The following is a 20,560-nucleotide window of genomic DNA, read 5'->3' on the forward strand; positions in this document are numbered from 1 at the left end:
GCTCTCGAGAAGTTGTGGAGAGGCCCCATGAGCTCATCTGCAGAAGTCCCAGAGCCTTGGGCTGAAGTGGGGGCAGACCTAGGACCAAGGAGGTTCTGGTTCGGGATGAGTGTCTTCCCAGGCTGAGCCAGAGCGGGTGAGCTCCCCATCCCTGGGGAAGTGCAAATTGACTGTAAGAGAATGTTCGGGATACTCTGGGCATGAAGGGCCAGCCCCACCCCAGGGAGGCAGGGAGCAGCCGGAGACTCCAGAGCCTGACCCGGCAGTGGAGAGAAACACACACCCCGTCCTGCAGAAAAGGGCCGAGGCTGTGCAGGCAGCCCCACTGTCCAGGGCTCGGAATGTCAGGAGGGCGGCTGAGCTGGACTCTGGGTCCTGCCGCCCCTTCGGGGAAGCCCTGGGTGACCAGTCCTGCTCCTTCAGCCGGGGGGCTGGAGTGGGGCATCGTGCATGTCTTTCTGGCCTGGGTCCCACCGCCGGCTGGGAGGTGGAGCCTGTGCTTCCCCAAGGCCTTCTGCCCTGGGGTTAGAGCCGCAATGGCTTTTCCGGCAGGAGGCCTCAGGAACAAAGGCTGCTTTGAGTCCAGAGCTGCCCAGGCAGGGCAAGCGGGGCATCGCCATCACAGTGGCTCTCATCTGGCCAGCTGCTGGGGGGAGCCCACCCCAGGGCCAGGGCCGCCCAGCTCAGGGCCTCGGGATGCCGCAGGGAGGAGCTGGGGGGGGGCCTCGTCCTCACACGGGAGGGAGGTGTCATTTACTGCTCAGTTTCATTGCTTGGACACCAAAACGCATTCACCTGGCTAAACTTTTAAATGTCTGGAAGGGAAAATCTCCCTCCTGCCTTGACCACGCCAGCCGCCCAGTTTCTACCAGCAAATCCCACAGCTCCCAGTTTCTTCTACGTCCTTCCAGAGGTCTTTGTGGGAGGGAGGGTGGAGAGTTGGGAGGACCGGCCCCGAGCCCTCCACTGGCATGACCAGCTAACAGGAGCCCCGCCTGGGTTTTGGACCCACCCAAGGAGGACACTGAGGACGGGGTTCATACGGTTTTATTGTTTGTAAGCTACAGTCTCTGGTAGCAGAAACGGCAATCTGAGTAAGAGCTCAGAGTAGAAACACCGATCCCCAAGGACACTGAATATATGAGGTTTCACAGCTCCAGGGAACCCCCACCTTCCCATACAGCTGCTCGTCCCCATCAGGAGGACCCCGTCAGGGACAGCGGGAGCAGGGAGGGCCGGGGGAGCCGGCCAAGAGCCCAGGCCAGGCCGCCCTCTCCCGGCCGGGTGCACCAGCCCCGGCAGAGAGTCCGCAAGCCGGGGCTGAGCAGAGGCGGAAGAGGAAAGGCCGCGGAGAGCAGGGCACAGGCTGCTTTTTGGGGGGAGGGCGGGCGGGAGGCGAGTGTGTCCGCGGGTGCCCGCTCCGCCCCTCGGCCAGCGGCCGGGCCTCCGTGGCTATAGGTCCCGCCGGCCCGAGACTGGGGTTAGTAAAGCACATTCGGTTGAGGAGGGCGGGGCAGAGGCTGCGGGACGAAGTGTGTACAACAGCCCCAAGGAGCTACATTCATCAGACGGAGCCAACGGCCCGCCCCCCGCGCGGGGTCTGCGGCCTCCAGCGTCCGCCGTGGGGACCAGAAGGGTGAGGGAGCAGCTTCCGGGGACTCACGGTCGGCCAGGCCACAAAGCAATGTCACAGTCTGTCCCGGCTCGCTCGCCGCCCTCGGGAGCTGGCGGCGTCTACACACGTAGTCACCTACCGAGGGCCTGGTCACAGCGTGCCCCAGCACGTGAATTCAAACCCTTGAAAAACTGACATTAACCAAAAAAAGCACCCGCAGAAACACTGCTCGTGCTGTCTGCCACCACTGGCCGCGAGCTCCGGGCCCCGACAGAACTGCCTTCTCTAGACTCGGAGGACTTGGAGGTATTGCACTACGTACTATGTTCCTGCCTCCCGATCTCACTGCAGGGTCCTAGTGAAATCGTGAACAAGATAGGATATAAATGTTACTCAATTTTAATACAGTCTTTCGTATCATACACATCTGCATCCAGCAGCGAGCCATCCAAGCTTGCCGCGGCGACAGCCGTCGGAGCGCGGAGGGCCCCGCTGGCTCGGCCGCGACCACGCAGTCCAGGGATGAAGTGGATGGCGCCTCCACGCTCACACCCCGAGCTTCCTCTTCTGGTCGAAATAGGCATCGAACCTTGCTTGGGCATAGTCCTAGGAGACACAACGAAGAGCAGCCTCACCAAGGACTCCCACCCAAGGTCGCCCAGGTCCCACCCAGGCCCGTGTGCCCGCCACCACCAAGGGCACAGAACAGAGTGGCTCCAGCTGCCGCAGGCCATCAGGAGCCCACACACCTAGTTCAGGCACCTGGCCATCCCAGTGTGGCAACCAGGGCGGGCCTTCTGTCTACACAGCTGGGCTGCCCGGCTTCACCCTCTTGTTTACACTGAAGGCTGCGGGCACAGACACCAATGCAGGCTCCTCTCTCAAAGCAGCAGGTCCCCGGGGCTGAGCCAGCTAGTACAGAGCGGAGGTGCGAGAAAGAAGGTACCCCAACGTTCTGGGGTCACCCGCAGGATTACGGCACAGGGCCCGAGAGGGATGGCAGAAACACTGGTCCTGAGTCCTGTCTGTGCAAGAATCATCCAGCCCCTGGGCATCTCCCGGTCTGCCCGCCCCCATCCCTCACAGCGGACAGCGCAGCCTCTGAAGCCGCCCACTCGGGACGGAAAGGACTGCCAGGAAGGTTACAGCATCACTGCCGCGAGCTCTGCATCGGGGTGGACGATCCCCTTTGCAGAGCCGGGCGTTTTTCACAAATGCGTCCACGGAGCTCAGCTCCGGCATCGTTCCGGAGGCCCCCCAGCACGCTCGGCTTCCGCGGGCCCCGGCGCGTGGCGTCAGGCAGCCTCTGACCCGGTTTCCATCCCCGATCGCCGCAGACAGCTTTCCCATGAATGGACTCACCGGGCGTGGGCCCCTCCGTGTCTGGCTTGTTTCATTAGGTCCATTTCCCAGATTCCTCCACGCTGCTGTGAGGGCCCGGGGTTCACTCCCATTTCCCGCGGAGGACTTGTCTGACGGCTCATCACAGCGCAAATACCCCCTCTCCTGACCGGCAGGCAGGCACTTTTCAGGTCGGGGCAACTGAACAGAAAGCTGCTCTGTGCACCCTAGTGCCGCTCGCGGTGTAGGAACAGGCTTTCGCTTCTTTCGGGTCAGGCGAAAGAAGCAGGCGGCTGCTGGGCTGCCCGCCACGTGTACAGTCAGGCCGTCTTCCAGGCGGGTCAGACCTTCTACCTCCCCCTGAGCAACGCACGCGAGTGCCCGCGGGTTGGGTCCTCGCCCACACTAGGTACCATCGGGGTCCTCAGTTTGAGCCCTCATCATGGGTGTGCAGCGTAGCTCACTGGGGATTTAATTTGCATTTTGTGTACGACCAATGACATTAGTCAGACCGAGAGACGTTCACTGGCCATTCTTTTATCTTCTGTGACGTGTCCGAATCTTCTGCCTGTTTATACAGTAGCGCGTCTGGTTTCCTGCTAAGTTGTGAGCTCTTTATGTATTCTAGATACAAGTCCTTGTTAGAGACTGGCAACGTTTTCTCCAATTCTGTGCTTGCCTTTTTATTTTCTTAATGGTGTCATTCAAAAAGCACAACTTTTTCATTTTGATTAAGCCCAACTTACCGGATCATTTTTCATTTATGGTCAGTGCTTCACGTAACCCAAGAAATCTTCATCGTGGTCACAAAGCTTTTCTTGCTTTCCAGATGCTTTTACACTTAGGTCTGTTACTGTTTCAAGTTCATTTGTGTGTATGGCAGAAGATCAAGGTTCATTACTTTTCCCAGGTGGCTGTTTAGCTGTTCCCGCATCAGTTTTGAAAATCAAACCTCTTCCCCAATGAATTACCGTGGCCCTTCTGTGGCGCAGCAGTTGACTGTATGTGTTAGTGTGTTTTGGAGGCATCAGATGTCTGTCTTTACACCAGTACCTCACTGTCTCGATACATCTTGAAATCGGGCACAATCAGTCACATGTATTTTAGAACTTACCAGTTTCTGCCAAAAAGCCTGTGGGATCATGGAGACTGTGGAAATCAGTTTGGGGAGAACAGACTCTTAATATGGAGTCTTCTGAAGCCATAAATGTGGTCTTGCTGTCCATTTATTGAGGTTCTTATAGCTATTGTCTTACACTTCTCAGTGTGAAGATCAGGCGCGTATATTAAAAATCTCATCCCTAAGTATTTTATGTTTTTATACCATTGAACACACAATGACATTTCATTTGTGACTGTTTCTCAAACGTAGAACAAAGCTGGTCATCATCGAGCACTGCCCTTGTAACCTGCGACCCCCATAAGCTCACTCCACAGCTTAAATGGCATTTCTATTGACTCTTTCCTATTTTCTCATGTACTTGATCATGTCATCTACAATATAAAGGCAGTTTTTCTTCCTCCTTTCCTGTATTTTTCATTTCATCTCTTTTCCTGGCCTTACTATGCTGGTTAGGCGCTCCGGGGCCCGGGGGCGCGGGGGGTGGGGGGGTGCGCGGGTCACGGGAGGGGCGCGCGGGTCACGGGAGAGGCGCGCCGACCTGCCCTCCCGATTCCAGCTGTAGGTAGGTTCGTACGCGCCCTGTGCCTAGGAAGGACCCTTGCATTCCTACTTACGGAGGCTTATTTCTTTTGGGGGGGGGTGAATGGGTATTGGATTTTGTCAAATGCTTTTCCTGCATTCACTGAGAAGATAATATGGTTTTTCTCCTTCATTCTGTTAATACGCTGAATTATACTAACTGGTTTTTAAAATGTCAAATTAAGGGCTAAACCCTGTCTTCGGGAGATAAATGCCGCTTGATCACATTACCTTCCTGTCAATGTCACCTTTAATACCTGCTAATATTTTGATAATGCTTTTTCTGCCCTGTTCATGAAGGGCACTGATCTGCCATTTTCTTGAAATGTCTTTGACCCCTCTCAGCATCAGGGCAATGCTTCATCGAATGAGTCTTTAGTTTCTAAAACTCTGTGCAGAACCAGTATGATTTCCTCCTTAAGTGTTTGACGATATTCACCAGGACCAGCAGTTCATTCTTCAGGGAGGCTTTTGGAGTATGAATTCAATTTATTCATTAACCACATGACCATGTGTTAGGTTAGTTTTTGTCACTTGTATCTTCCAAGAAATATGCACATTTCATGCATGCTGTCAAATCCGTTGGCATAAAATCATTCATAATATTCTCTTACCCTTTTACTGTCCATAGCATCCAGAGCAAGGTCTCCTCCTTGTACTGAGCCCAGTCACGTGTGTCTTCTCTTTCTTGGTTGCTCAGTGTAGCCAAAGTTTATAAATTGTATTGACCTTTTTGAAGAACCAACTTTTGGTTTCACCGATTCTCTCCCTTTTTTCCCCATGCATTTTCTATTTCAAGGATTTCTGCTTTTAGCTTTATTTAGTTCTTTCTTTACTTTTTTTTAAAGCAGGCTCCACTCCTCATGTGGGGCTTGAACTCACAACCCTGAGATCAAGAGTCACATGTTCCACCAACTGAGCCAGCGAGGCGCCCTTCCTGTATCTGCTTCTACTAACTTCAGCCTTAGGTTGTTTTTTCTCTTTCTAGCTTAAGGCAAAAGCTTCAGGCACTGATTTGAGAACTTCCTTATCTAATACAAATGTATAACCTTCAAAGCTGCAAATTTCTGAAACCTGCTTTAACCGTATCCCACAAATTCTGATATATTGTGTTTTCATTATAATTTTTTCAAAATAGCTTCTAATTGTCTATTTCATTTCTTCTTTGATCCAGGGTTTATGTAGGTGTACTACTTAATTTCCAAATAATTAGGAATTTTCAAGATTTTGTTGTTGCTTTCCTAATTCCCACGTGGTCAGAGAATATCCTCTGTGCTTCAGTTCTTTTCAACTTGAGACCTGTTTCCCAATGCCCCACGGTCTATCTTGATGAATGTCCATATTCATGGGCAGGGACCTACACCCAGCCTCTGGGCGCCTGACAGCATCCGGCTGGGCGAGCGCGCAGCCCCCTCCTCCGCCCCTCCCGCCGCTGTTTCTGGCTCCGCCCCTCTGCTCTGCGGGTCTGCCTCTCTCTCTGCTCAGTTTGCTCAGGTTTTGCTTTAAGTCTTTTGAGGCAAGACAGGTATGTACACCTTTAGGATATTTTTTTAGTATCTTCTGGATTCACTGATCCCTTTATTATTATGAAATTATTCCTTGCTTTGGTAATATTTTTGATGTGTACTTTGCTTTCTTTTACAATATTTTAAAAAAGATTTTATTTATTTATTTGACAGATCACAAGTAGGCAGAGAGGCAGGCAGAGAGAGAGGAGGAAGCAGGCTCCCCGCTGAGCAGAGAGCCCCATGTGGAACTTGATCCCAGGACCCTGGGATCATGACCTGAGCCGAAGGCAGAGGCTTAACCCACTGAGCCGCCCAGGCGCCCCTGTACTTTGTCTTAACAACATCATTTAACCACGGCTCTACATCTGCTTTAAAATTCCTTATTCCCCCTTCTCTGGCCGATCAGCATCTGTGCGTTACCAAACCATCCACCTGGAAGCAGAAATCAGCCTGACACAGGACTGGAGGGTGAAATGGGCTGGTCATCCCCCCCACCTTCCTAAAGCTAGGTGCTCGCCCCAGACGGTGCCCCCACCCCACGACACGCCACCAACACTCCTTAATGGGGCAGCAGAAGGCTGGACTCGTGGCTAAAACTGTCTACGTCAAGGACAGTTTCCAAGGCTGGAAGAAGATGACAGCCTGTCTTGTCACATCGGCCTGCAGCAAACAGGACGGCTCCGCCGGTCAGCACCGGCCGCCGGCTCGAAGCGGGACGCTGCAGGCCGAGGAGGGAGCCACAGAACGTGTCAGGGCGCTCCCGCACCCACAGCCCCTTGCGTCAGGAGGGACTGAGGTCAAGGGCTACATGCTAGGGTCTGATTTCTACATCCCCCATCGGAGCCACAAGGCCACACAGCAGCTCTCTGAAGCAGGGGAGGTGGGCCCGCTGCCCTGCGAGTGAGGCCACCTCCAACAGCACACGCGGAGCTGAGGTGGGTTTGCTGTGCGGCGACACGGGCAGCCCTCTGTGAAGAAGACCGCGCGTTCTCCCGCCAGCGCTCACAAACATGGGGAATGATTTTGTTTCTGGGAATAGAAGAGAAAACTACCCCAGAACATACCAGGTATCCAAATTCAATGGATGAAATCTTGGCCTGCACGATTGACCAAAGTCCCCAGAAGAAATGGGACGCAAGGGCAAACCTGTAATGACAAAAGCGGGAGATGCACGTGAGATGCGTGGCACCGGCCATAGGCCCAGGGATGGGATTTCCTGCTAGCGGCCCCGCAACTCACTGGGGCACAAACCTAGTCAGCCCTGGCCCACTCAACAGGATTCTAGTCCCTGGGGATGGAGAATAGGCTGGGGGCACCACAGCTGGCCTCTCCCTCCTCTGGCTGGGGACAGGTGGACTTGCAGTGTGGACACGCCCAGCAACCATCCCTGGCGCTCGGCTACAGTCCCAGGACTCACACGGAGGCCAGGAAGCCATGTAGGCGGCGCGTGCGCTATGGTGGGAAAGAAACTCTGCTTCGGGTGTGAGCACAGGGCATCAGCAACTCTGCAGGCGTCGTGCAGTGAGAGGAGGAACGTGCAGGCCTCTGGTGACTCGCTGGCTTTCCCAGGAGGTAGGATGCCACCTTGCCCTCACCCCTGCCCTTGCACAGCAGTGAAACAGAGCAGAGGGGAGAGCCTGGCGGTCCCCATCTCTATGCCGTGCCATGGCCCCCATAGCCGCGAACCCAAGCTCTCCTTACGACGTGCCTGTGGGATTCCCTGAACGCTTCAGTGTTCTCCTCAAACCCAACTGTTTCTCTTGTGGTCCCCGATCCCCTACATGTGTCTTGGGTTACCCCTTCTGTCGGGCTCTCCTCCATTTTTCTATTTCCATCCGTGCTAGAACTAGAGAGGGAAGATCTAGGCAGCAGGGGAGCCCCGGGACAGCGAGGGTGGCCACATGCCCGGCAACGGGGTTGTGGACACTTCAGGAAGAGGTGATCTGTGGCAAGTGGGCTGGACAGGACAAGGGGGGGCCAAAGGCACCTAAACATTTTCATCAAAGACTCTCACAAAATCTAGAAGTTTCTCATCCCTGCTTTGAGAGCTACTGACAAAACAGTTTAAAAGCAAGACTCAAAACCAACACTCACAATTTGTAATTCGTTTTTAAAAGAAACACATTTCTGGACGGCACCCACCACCTGACAAGCACCAAGCGACAAGAGGGCCCAGGCTGGGGGCGGCACCGCCTTGTACGGTCCTGCGGCGTGTGGCTCAGAGCGCGGTGCGCCACCCACGTGCCCGACCCTGTACCCTGACCCCGCTTGCCGCACCTGCTGTGTGCGGACATCTGGACAGGTGCCAGATGAGCAGTTTTTGACAGAGTATGAGTCCCGGAAATGTACGGGTATAAAGAAGCTCCTAAAATACTCATGACTGCAGGCCGGCGCCCCAACTATTGTCTGAAACACACAGCTATTCTGTAAATTAACCAAAAAAAAAAAAAAAAAAATTACCTATTGACTTCAAGCAACATTTCTTCTTCTATAATGGACTTTTCTTCATTACTGAGGTTTTCAAATTCATTATGGAATGCAGCCAAGTAATTGGAAATAAAATGAAGCTTTAAAAAAAAAAAATCACATTAGAGTCAGTGACGGTGAGACAGACGGCGTCAGCAGCTGTCAGAAGTCGTGTCAGGAAGCACAACGCACCAGCAGATCCCGCTCGGCCGGCGGAGCCCAGAGGGCCTCGGTGCCTGGTGGGAGCCCAGAAGCTCGCTTGTTGCGGGGCAGCGATCTCCAGCTCCCTGGCAGAGCCCTACTAGACTCGCCGCACTGTCAGCAAGATAAGCAGAGGAAACCACGACTACTTCTGGACAAAATCACCCAGGTGGAATCGACTCCACAACCGTTTCACACGGCCTGGTCGCTAAGCAGGGTAAGCCTGTATCATGCATCTCCACGGACAGGCTGGCATGGTGCACAGCCACTCCCTCGGAGCCCGAGGTCCCCGGCAGATGCGCCGGCAGAGCAGGAGCCGATGAGACCACGCTGAGGGGCCTTCCACTTCCGAGATGCCGGGGTGACACGTGTGTGTCCGTAAACTGGGAAGGTCTAACTCTGGTTTGGAGAAGAGGTGCTACCAGGTCCCACCCACAGCCGGCCCATGAATCCGGATTTAGGAGACCCCCCACCCCCGTTCTTCAGACCTCGCACTATACCTAACCGCACCAAAACAGGGCAAATCACCACTCACTTTCTTTTATAAAGAAGGAAACAGCAGGCAGGCACTCTACCCAGAAAAACGCCATTAACTGATCGCCTACTCGGAACGCCAGCACTGCCTCCCCACCACCTCGCCCATCTGCCCTCTTCTAGGCGGCTCTCACCATCGGCACCCCCTCCCACCAGAAAGCAGAGTTCCAGTCTGAGCACTGTCCTTGCCAGGTGTTCTGGAAGGAGTAACCCCGGCCCAGGCAAGGGGACAGCCCAGGCCTCTTCAAGTCTAGGTAGCAGCCACCGTCCTGAACGTTTGTTTCCGCACACGAGGAAACGGAAGCACACAGCGTCAGCAGGGGACACTGAACACTGGCAGATCTGGGTTCAAATACAAGCATCATTTTTAAAACTCATGCCTGAACCACATTAGCTGGGTTAATTTCTGGGAGATACTGAATGCTCAAATTGGCCAATGAAGATAGAAAATCTGAAAAGGTCGATACCCTAAGAAACAGTAACTGGTGGTCTTCCCTCACCGGAAGTTCTAGGCCGCACTTCAAGAGCCCTGCTTTGAGAGCTACTGACGAACAGGCCCACGCTTTCTTTCAAAGTCTACCAAACTTTCAAAGAACATCATCTCATCTAAGTTTGGTCACGAAAATTACAAAGGGACACCAAACTCATGTTATTCGACCAGCATAATTTTCAGATAAAAAACCAGATATAAATAGTAATTTTTTAAAATGGCCACTAAAGCCTGTTTCATGTATGTGCGTGGATCAAAAACTCCCAAGCAAGAGACTAACGGGGCCCAGCAGAGCTTTCTGAAATGACACACCTCATTTGGATGCTTTATTTTAGGAATTCCAAGACAAAGCTTTAACATTTTACAACTTCTCTTTAGTGGACTAAAGAGAGAAAAGCAGGAGATCACCTACTGGGCGCAGAAAGCGTAGGAAATGAAGAGCAGCAGCTCTCCGTGACTTGTAAAGCTCCTCAGAACACCGAAATGGAACTGGATTTCGGTGGCTGTGTGACGCGGGCGCCGACACGGCTCTGCCGCCCATCGCCGCGGAACCTGCCTTCTCACCGGCGGAACCGCCCCCCCACTCCTGGCTGGAGAGTGGCACCTCTGGGGCTGCCCAGCGTTCACAAAGGCTTTTACAAAGACTGCTGCTGGGTCTCCTCCTCCCCCCATGCGTGACCTGGAGGCTCAGGACATACCCAAGCCGGTCACAGTCGGCCCCAGAGTGCAGCGGAAGGAGGGCGACCTACTGAAGACAGGATCACTGTGCCGGGCACAGGCCTGTGCTCAAGAGACCTCTCCCGAGTGAAGTCAGCAGCAACCCATCACACCCTTGTCCCCATGCCTCTCTGACCTCTCGGAAACACGGCCGAGCTGGCAGGGGCTCCACGGGAGGGGCTGTCCTATAGCTGCCATTGCAAAGGGGGTGGGCGGCTGCCCTGCGCAGGCTCAGGATACCCTCTCCCCAGCGCAGCTTGCCTCCACATCGCTGCCCACTCACTCTCAACCCACGGCTCCAACGGCGGGCTGAGGAATGGAGTAGGGGCTCCCAAGGAGGAACTTCCCACAGGGTGATTTCTTTCTTTTTCTTTTTTTTAAAGACTTTATGTATTTCAGAGAGAGAACAAGCAGGGTGAGGAGAAGCAGAGGGAGAGGGAGCAGCAGACCCCCCCCCCCACGCTGAGCAGGGAGTCCGACATGGGGCTCAATCCCAGGACCCTGGGACACCGAGGTGTGCCCCCCATGGGGTGATTCTTCACACAGACCCTGCCCCCCATACTCAGGACAGGAAAGGGAACTGTAACAGCACAGCAGCTACTAAGTCCCAGTGCCCAAAAGACCACTTCTGTCTGCACAGAGTGAAACACACACAGGAAACACCGGAAGCACTGAGATCCCCACCAAGGCCGCCAGGAGGCAGATCAGAGGCCGGGCTTTTTAGAAAAAACCAGGAGAGCTACAGACTGTGCTCGCCAACAGAATGAACACATGTTCTCTCTGGCCGAGGGATAAAAATGTCAAGTTTGTGTCCTGACACAGAGTAACATTTTAGAGCCACAGGGTTTGCATAATCATTCTTAAATTTAAAAAGGGGTGCCATGAGGGGCACCTGGGTGGCTCAGTCACTAAGTGCCTGCCTTAGGCTCGGGTCATGATCCCAGGGCTCCCTGCTCGGCGGGGAGCCTGCTTCTCCCTCTGCCTCTGCCTGCCGCTCTGTCTGCCTGTGCTTGCACGCGCGCTCTCTGACAAATAAATAAAATCTTTAAAAAAAAAAACCACAAAGATGCAACCAATGCTAACTGCAGAAAACGGACTCCTGCAGTTCAGCTAGCGCCAGCCGGCACTCCGCCGTCCCCCACCTGTTGTTTCTGGGTGGGGTACTTCAGGATGTTGGCTCTGAAGAACGGGTACTTTTCGTAGTTATAGTCGTACATCCATTCACAGAAATGATTCCCGATGTCGAATCCCCTGAAAAAGACGCAAGAGCAGCTGCAGAGAGAGGCAAACTGCCAGCCACCAGGCTCCCTGGGCTGAGAAGGGAAAAGGCCGAGTCGTGAGCACCCTCCCCGGCAACAAGCGGTCCTTCCTGAAGACCCCCCAGGGACAACTGCCTCAGGGACAGGGAGAGGCCGGGGTAGTCACAGAACCAGCGCCGGCAGAGGCTGCAGAAGGTCAGTCCTCTGATCTCTGAAGCCGACAAACACCAGATTCTGCATTCTGATCAGTCACCGCAGCCTGCCCCCACCCGCCCAGAACAGGCCCAGGCCACTTCCTGCCCCGCTGCAGGCTGCCAAGACAGTGCGCAACTCCCGGGGCCGGGGGCCTGGCTGCCAACCTCCTCCCCGGGCGGCCGCACACCTGTAATTGTAACTGCTGTACTCGAAGTCGATGAGCATCAGTCTCTGCTTTTCGGAATTCTCTCTGCCCTCCAGCATTAAGATGTTACCTGCAAAAGGGGTTGGATGACATGCCGGTTACTGCGGGCGTGTGGGCAGTGGAAGGCGCAAGTCCTTGAGCAGAAAGGCCAAGCGTGATTGTGATCTTGTCAGGGAACCCTGGCCACACAGTGAGGGGGTGCAGGCTGTGGAGCGCCGGGAGCAGCTCCGCCTCCCAAGGCCAGGCCCTCAGCAGAAGGCTCAGGGTCACGCAGACACAAGGGCCCCTGTTCACAGCAGCCCGACGTCGACGTGGCCCTGCGCTCACCCAGGAGCAAGGACGGCCGTCCTCGGCTTGTTGGGGCAGCACCCCCCCGACTTTCCACACAGGGGCACGAAGGAATATGCTTGTGGCATGCTGGGGTTCCCGCCCACCCAACCCCCAGCAGCGAGGAAGCTGCGTCCAGTCCCGCTGTCCTCCCTCATGAGGATGCCATGGCACTGAGCCTCCGCAGGGCTCCGTGGGCCCTACTTGGTCCCGCTGCTTTGCCTCACTTGGTTCTCCGAGGAGGAGGCCACAGGCAGCAGTTCCTGCCACCATATTCCCTATAAGGCTCAATTCTGGACCCCCAGTGAACGGGTGGCCACACCCCCCCCCACTTGCCACAGCGTCCGGCATCTGTCACTACCGGCTAGCGTGTAGGCACTGGTGAGCCAGGTTTTGCTAGTGTTTTGGCTGTGTCCTTTCCGGGTTTCTGCAGGAGGCGCTCTTTCTAGGCTTTTCCACACACAGCTTCTGTGTCCAGGGGCCATTAACAGGAGACACCCAGAGCAGCAGAACAAAGTAAATGTACAAGCCCCCCCCAATCTAGCCTCTCACTGGCCAGCAGACCTCCCTCAGACCCCTCTGGTGACGTCTGCGCAGCTGGCTATCATCTGCTAACGCACATTTACGCCCCGCTCGACTTGGTCAACAACGATCCGTTAATTAATAAGCTAACCTATCGCACTGTCTGAGTGATGACTAGTCTTTAACAGGGACTGTCATCAAAATTAAAAACAAACTGCTGAGCCCGGCAAAGGGCCGACGGGGAACGTGAGCCAGCCGCGACGGAGAGCACAGCAAGAGCAAGGCAGAGCCTCCCCAAAGCCGGCCCGCAGCCCCGCGGGAGCGAGCCCAGCTAGGTGGGGCCTCCGTCTGACGTCACACGGAGAGGCACCCGGCCTCGTACCTTAGGGAAGGCACAGAAACCCAAAGTCACGAGAGTGACCTGATCCCAGGAGAGCAGGTGGCCTCAGGCACCTGCGAGGTGCAGCCAGCGCAAGGCCCCCAGCACTGAGCGGGGCAGTCGCCTCTTACCGCGTTCTCTGACGATCAAAGTCACGTGTTCACCAGAGTCACATACTGAACACATGTGACTCAGGAGGCTTCAGTTCTTTGGCCAAGCTCCCAGTTTAGTGAATGTTCTCATTTTCTCTTCTCTGTATATGTTTTTTACAAAAATGGGAGAACACCCATGTATTTTTCTAAAACTTGCTTTTTTTCTCTTCATATATCCTGGTGATTTTTCTGTTGGTCGGCATAAAAACTTGACCTCCTTTTTCTTAGTTCTACAACACCCCGCCACGCGGCTGTCCCATTATTTCACGCACGTGTGCCCCTCCGCACGGACACCTGGCATTCGCCACACACGCTGGAGGCCGCTTTCCAAGGACACACACACACCCGGCCTCACGGAACAGGCAGCAGTTCTTACCTTCCTGACAGTCGTTATGACAGAACACAACTGGAGAAGGGGTGGACTCGAGTAGCGACCTGGAGAGGGAATCACAGCTCGGGTCAGACGCCGCCGCGCCCGGGACTGGACTGGCGCTCGGCACCACCGTGCAGCCTCCCTGGTGCAGCCTCCCCGCGGCACTGTCACCGTGAGCTCTGAGAGCACTGCCGTCCCCTGGCCGCAGCTCAGCCCGGGGCACCACAGCAGCCCCCAACCATGCACAACCAGCTCTTCCCGCCCCGCGGGCCCTCCCCAGCCAGAGCATGACCCTCCTGCTCGGTGGGCTCCAGCCCACGCTTTAATCACACCTCTGATCACAAATGGACGCTACGGGACACATTTGCTCGTCTCTGTCTCTCCTGATAAGACACAAGCGCCTCAAAGGCCATCTTAGTCTCCATGTCCCCAGTACCGTGCACACCCAGGAGGGAGGGAGAGATGCCGTCGGGCGCTCAGAGAGACCGCGCAGCGCCCCTACCCCCGGCCCCACGGCTCCCCTGACCCGCCCCGGGGCTCGGCCGTGGCCGTGACCGGGCCTCACCTCAGGTGCTCCAGCTCCAGGGGCAGGTTGTAGCGCAGGAGGCGGTGCAGCTGCCTCCGCCTGGGCTCCCCCGAGAACGTAATCCTCAGCACCTGGCTCAGGTACCTGGCAGGGGAAGGAGAACAAAAATCACGGCGGGCTCTCGGGGGCTCACCGGCGGGGCTGCCGCCCAGTCCAACCCCGCTGCAGCAGCGGGACAGAGCCCGGGGCTGCAGGCTTTCCAGAAAGCTCATCTCCCGCCCGGCTGCCCACTCAGGGACCAGAGGGCCGCCGGGGTGAACCCGTACTCACTCTGGCACCTCCGGCAGCCGCTAACCGAAAACTGAGTTAGAGCCAAGCGGTTTGACCACTTACTTTTCCATTGTTCCAAAAAGCCATTTTGGTTCCTTATTGAATGGCATTTTCATACCATGAAACGTGGCCATTTTCTCGGCTATTTCTGCAGAAATATCTGGCACACTTAATTCTTCAGTGTCTAAGCGCCGGCTCTGGAAGGAACAAGGGAGTCAGAAAACAGCACTTCTCTGGGGAGCCTGGAGGGGTGCAAACGTTCCCCCCCCCGACTAAGACCCAGCAGCCGGTCGCGCCGCTGTCTGGCCGGCGCACGGGCCTCCCCAAGGACGCACCCTCGGACTGCGACCCAGTGACTGCCACAGCGTTTCTCAATGCCCCCACAAGCTAATTCTGTTTTGAACCCTTGAACCGTGAGAGGGTCCTTCTCACATGTAAGCATTTTGGCGGATCCCACCTCCTCCCCTCGCCCCTCTCCCCCCTCACCAGGGCTCGCCCTGCACCCCATGGAAGGCTCCGGGTCTCATGGCAGCTGCATGAGCCCGTGTCCAACTCCTTCAGTGGCGCAGACACCCCGGGCTGACCCCGCGCAGCCGAGAGGTGGTGCTCAGCACAGGTCCTCCTCTGGAGCACGGCCAGGAGCTCAGGGTGGGCCGTGCCCCCTCCTCCACGGCGGCCGCAGCACCCCACGCGGCCTGGAGCAGGCTCTCAGGGCGCCCGGCTGAACGAAGCCACGAGCGCCCCAGCTCCCCCCAAGGAAATCACCATCAGCCAAGATCTGTCTTTCCCACATGCACCGCCCCCCTGCAGAAGCCCAAAGAGGCGCCACAGCCGCAGGGGTGAGGGGGCGGCGTCTCCGGGTTGGAGAGAACCCAGCTGCAATTCTGGCTGTAATCCTCACTTCACAGTCACGTGGCCAAAGTCTCGCTACTCAGGCCTCTGCATCTGACCTTCGGACTTGTATAAAACGAGAAGCACGACATGGAGTCCCTGGCAGGGCTGCTCTGACCTAGAGCAGACAAGGCGGGCAAGGGCCCTGGGCCAGCCCCCAGCCAGGGAGTTCTCGACAAATGGTGGGGCCCGGTGAGGAGAGCTCAGAGCTGACTGGCAGCAGCGGGCTCAGCCGCAGCCTCCTCCACTCGGGAAACCTCCAAGGACAGGGGACGCGGCTCTAGTGACAGCTCACTCAGCTTTCACATGGCTTTTAATAATGCCAGTACTTCGTTTGGCATCATGGAAAGTCTAAGGCCAACCGTGCTCGAAGATGAATGTATTTCAGAGTTCCAAGCTCCCTTCCCAGCACAGGGAAAGAGTGACAGGACACTGACCAGGGTCCTTGGAGGTCACTACTCTCCATGGCTGTGGGGACCAGAAGCGGTGGAACGCATCCCACCCCGCGCAGTGTTCAGGAGTAAACCTGGAAATAACACACGCCAGCAGGCTGAGCCAAAGGAAATCACCATTTCTCGGGTCATAGCTGATGACTGGTAGTTTCATGTGATTCAACCTAGTACTTCAACAGAACTTCAAAAAATCTTCACTATACAAAACATCATACACAGAAGAGGCTAGAATTTCAGAGCTAGCACAGTATCAATCCCATAGATGCTACAACCCACAGACCCTGAACCAGGACAGGACAGTCCGATCATTCTGGGTGGTACTCACTGGTCCTTCACCTGCCCTAAAGAGAGAAAGCTTACCACACATTATATTTTAAACAGTGTTTAGTTTGCTTTCAGTGGGCTTTACTCAAGTGCTATCCTATGTGTAGTCTTCCACGACCTGGTTTTCTCACTCAATGTTGTATCCTTAAGACGTTGCCACTTCTAACCACAGAAAATATTTCCGATTTTCCATACTTTCAGATACTTTATTATCCCATTTGATCCTCATGCCAGTCGGAGGCTTTGGTCTTCACTGGGACAGTTATAAATGAAAAAACCGCCAGGTGGCGAGCCAGGTGCCAGGGCGGGAGGGAAGGTCTGCTGCGAGGGTCTCCTTGCGGGTTTCCACACAGCTTCCAGCTGGCAGGTGCATAGACAGTGCTGCCACCAGCCAGCAGGGGGCACCCTTCCCGGGACCCAGGTCCCAAAAAGGCTACTACCCCTGGGCAGTGGATTAGACAATTAGGACCCCTTCCTCCAGCCTCCTGCTGAACACAGGTTGAATCCTGGCAAGTCGAGCATCCCTTCAGCCAGGTGTCCTGTGTTTAACCACCTGCCCGACTGTACCGGGCAACCCTGCACACACAGGTGGCCACGCAACGCAGGGCGTGAGCCCATTTGTGACCCCTGTCCTTGAGGCGCTCTCACAGCTGAAGATATTACAGCAGCGTTAGAAATGCCCCAGGACAGCAAGAGAAGGCACACCGTCCCGACTTGGATTTGAGCTGGGCCCTGAAATGTCAGAGGAAGCTGACAGGCACCTGGGAGCTGGGGAGACTCAAGCAGAGGGACTGAGCTGGGAGACAAGGCAGAGAGTAGTGTGGCGGCCCCACCGGGCAAAGACCCAGGTGTGGCCAGGGCCCTGGGGCTCAGCAGGGAGTTCTAAAGGCGGTCCAGAAATTGAGAGGAACAAGGGGAAAGGGAAAAGGTTCAGGGCAAGCAGCTTTAGGGGACAATAGGGAATGTTAGGTTTCATATCTATTTTCATTTGGATGAACACCTCTGCAGGAAAGACAGAGGTTCTAATGTAAATTCAATAGAAATCTATTTTTTCTTTATTTCTGAGACACTTTCATAATGCTGAGGCCCACTTACTATGTCAGCCCACATCTCAGACTCCCACAGGACCAAGACAACGAATCCGTCTTTTGTCTGCGGCACCTGTCAACTGACCAGCTGAGAACCCCCCTTACCGGGATGAACTGCTCCAGGCGGCCTTGGGGGAAGATGCCGTAGAGCTTGGGCCCAAGCGACCTCTCTGCGAGAATGGCAAACATGACGCTCTCCAGGACCATGGCCTCGGCCCCCTGAAACAGACAGCAATACACCGGAAGTTTACTGAGGGCTGACTACGAGCAGGCTCACAAGTGCTCCCATGCGAGCAGGCTACCTGACCCCCAGTAGCCCTGCCCCCACATTGTAAGTATGAAGAAACCGAGGTCGATGTCTTGTAATCCGGGGGCTCTGCACTCGCAACCGTCCCACTATACTGATGAGCGTGAAAATTCAAGTTTAGCGGAGTCACTGACTCCAAAAATAGAACAGTATCTATTGGCATTTTCTTGCTTGTATTTATTTAAAAATTTCTCAAGTACCACCCATGGCATCTTCCCAAAGGCCACCACAATGCCACCCACTCTGGTCGGGGGCTGGCCTGCTTTCCGGCCCAGAGCATGGAGCAGGAGTGCACCGGCCACAGGGGCCTTCTGGCCTCAAACCAACCCTTCAGGACGACTGATGAATCTGGGTCTGTTTTGGGGTCCAAAGAGCACCGTGGCATGGCACATTCACCGGGCCTGTGCTCTGCTCTTCTCCCCAGCCTTCGGAACGTTTGTCTCTTACAAAACCCAATGATGCTCATATGCTACCTTTGGTCCTAATAATCCATGTGGGATCTAGAATGATCCTGTCTTCAAAAACTATCTTTTGGTCTCAGTTTAAATTCACTCTTTAGTTCTTTGCCATTAAACAGCAAATGAGCCTCTAGGCCACTGTGTCTGAGGAGGGGCCGACAAGCATGGCTAGAAAATGCTTTCAGGTGATCCTTACTCACACCTTGTCAGGAAATGCACCCTGGGGACTAGGATCCCGCAGGAACATTGCCCACAGTGAAACAGCTCTTAAACTCAAGTTATAGAAACACACACGTGGGGGCACCTGCGTGGCTCAGTCGTTAGGCATCTGCCTTCAGCTCAGGTCATGATCCCAGGGTCCTAGGATCGAGCCCCACATCGGGCTCCCTGCTCAGCGGGGAGCCTGCTTCTCCCTCTCCCTCTTGCTGCTTCCCCTGCTTGTGCTCTCTTAAAATCTAAAAAACAAAACAAAAAAACAAAACAACCTACACACACACCAACAGGACCTACTTAGCAACGACAGGACACTAAGTTATAGAAAAGAAAACAGAGAAATTATTTTTCCAAAGGACGTGGAACCACATTAGAGGAAAAAGTAATTTGGTCATTTTCACATTTCGGGGAGCAAACAGATTTGCCAGTCTGGTAACCTCCCAAAATTATAGTTTGGCCACCGTCTTGTGTCACCCACAACTATGGTCTGACCACCTGGTGAGGACTGATTTTTATTGTTTATTCAAAATTCATTTGCAGTTTTGTAGCTAGGGCTGCTACGAGCTAAAAACTGTGTCTTCCCCAGATTCACGCTAACCCAACCCAATGTGATGGTGCAGATGAGGTCATGAGTGTAGTGCGTCCACGCGATCAGTGAAGCGTCCCAGTCTGCTGTCCTTCCCTCTGTCTCTCCACCACGTGAGGACACAGGGAGAAGGCAGCACCCACAGGCCCAGAACCCAACTGTGCCAGCACCCTGACGTCCAGCCTCCAGCCTGGTAAGAAACAAGGCTCTGCTGCTGGCAGCCCCGAGGAGTCTGTTATAGCTGCCCAAGGAGACTAAGACACAGACAATATCAACATAGCACTCATCTGTCGGGTCCACGAAGCTATGGGCAGGTTTGAGAGGGGAACCCCCCGGAGGAGGTAAGGTCACTGCTGACCCCACGTCCGGCACCAGAGACGCCTACAGGGGAGTGTGCACAGGTCTGCAAGGTGTTTCTCCAACTCTTCACCTGGAACCCGCACGGAGTGACGTGCTGTGGCGAAGGCGGGCCTGGCACGGCAGGACCCGGTGGCTCCAGTGGGCGGCAGCAGGCAGGCTGCCGCTGGGCGCCCTGCGCTGCCCTCAACCAGCCGGACCCCCTCCCACCGGCTGCAGGATCTCAGAATCCCATCAGGATTTCTCCTGTCTAGGTATCCAGGTTTCATGAGAGTTAAAATTGTGTTTTTCAGCTTCCCTCCGTGTATAGTGACTGAGCCCAACGGCGTCAGGGCGGGCACCGTATAGAACACATACTAAACCGGCCCTTGAGTTTGAAGTTGCGAACTTCACAGAGGTGAAGCCCCACTGCGCTCCTTCAGGAGGCTTAGCGTGCTGGGCGCCACGTCTGCTCGGGACAAAGGCCACCGGGAACAGACTTCACAGGCCGTGCTGTCACTGGACTGGACACACACTGCCCAGAGCCAAGTCAGCCTGTCGCCGGGATGGTGGCGAGAAGCTGGACCGAGACTTGGGAAGTTTGCAATTCTCTTCGGCATTGCTCTGAACACAGCAAACAAGGGATCTCTTTGTTCACATGTGATGCCGCAGTTCAGTATCTACTCCCAGTGCGGAGGAGGAGGAGCCGCGTGTGGAGGGAAGAACGTGGAGGGAGAAACGAAGGAAAACGCTGAAGGAAGACGGTGGGTCAAGAGGCGGCCCAGCGGGTGGCTTCAGAAGGAGAGCAGGTCATCTCGGGACGAGTGCGTCAGCTACAGGAAGCCTTTCTGTAACTGCCGGCTCTGCGCACAGCTTCCGGCCTGCTCCGTGCGAGCGAGCACAGCAAAGGAGCGCGCCCGGCCGGGAACAGGGGGGCCCGCATGACCCAGTCCCCTGCCCAGCGCGCCCGGGCCCAGCCACCCAACCAACCACAGCGGGTCCCAGCTCTCAGGACAGAAGGTCCTACCCTCTACTCGAAACGATTTACTCTGGCTTCAGAAAC

At 55.3% G+C, this 20,560-nt stretch overlaps 1 protein-coding gene across 2 annotated transcripts in view; it reads right to left on the minus strand.

Annotated features, from left to right (window-relative positions):
• Positions 1 to 1,031: 1,031 nt before the first annotated feature.
• The window catches only part of CHKA (choline kinase alpha), a 60,036-nt gene continuing 40,507 nt past the window's right edge, over positions 1,032 to 20,560 (minus strand). For both annotated transcript variants that reach the window (XM_032357678.1, XM_032357679.1), the window contains 9 exons: positions 17,703 to 17,816; positions 14,906 to 15,039; positions 14,552 to 14,656; positions 13,990 to 14,048; positions 12,216 to 12,303; positions 11,717 to 11,825; positions 8,627 to 8,733; positions 7,231 to 7,312; positions 1,032 to 2,221 (listed from right to left, as the gene is read on the minus strand). In XM_032357678.1, the coding sequence (XP_032213569.1) occupies positions 2,162 to 2,221; positions 7,231 to 7,312; positions 8,627 to 8,733; positions 11,717 to 11,825; positions 12,216 to 12,303; positions 13,990 to 14,048; positions 14,552 to 14,656; positions 14,906 to 15,039; positions 17,703 to 17,816 (858 nt within the window). In that variant the 3' untranslated portion in view covers positions 1,032 to 2,161. The remainder of the gene's footprint in view (positions 2,222 to 7,230; positions 7,313 to 8,626; positions 8,734 to 11,716; positions 11,826 to 12,215; positions 12,304 to 13,989; positions 14,049 to 14,551; positions 14,657 to 14,905; positions 15,040 to 17,702; positions 17,817 to 20,560) is intronic.

Source organism: Mustela erminea, chromosome 9, assembly GCF_009829155.1.
Source record: "Mustela erminea isolate mMusErm1 chromosome 9, mMusErm1.Pri, whole genome shotgun sequence".
Taxonomy (NCBI): Eukaryota; Metazoa; Chordata; class Mammalia; order Carnivora; family Mustelidae; genus Mustela; species Mustela erminea.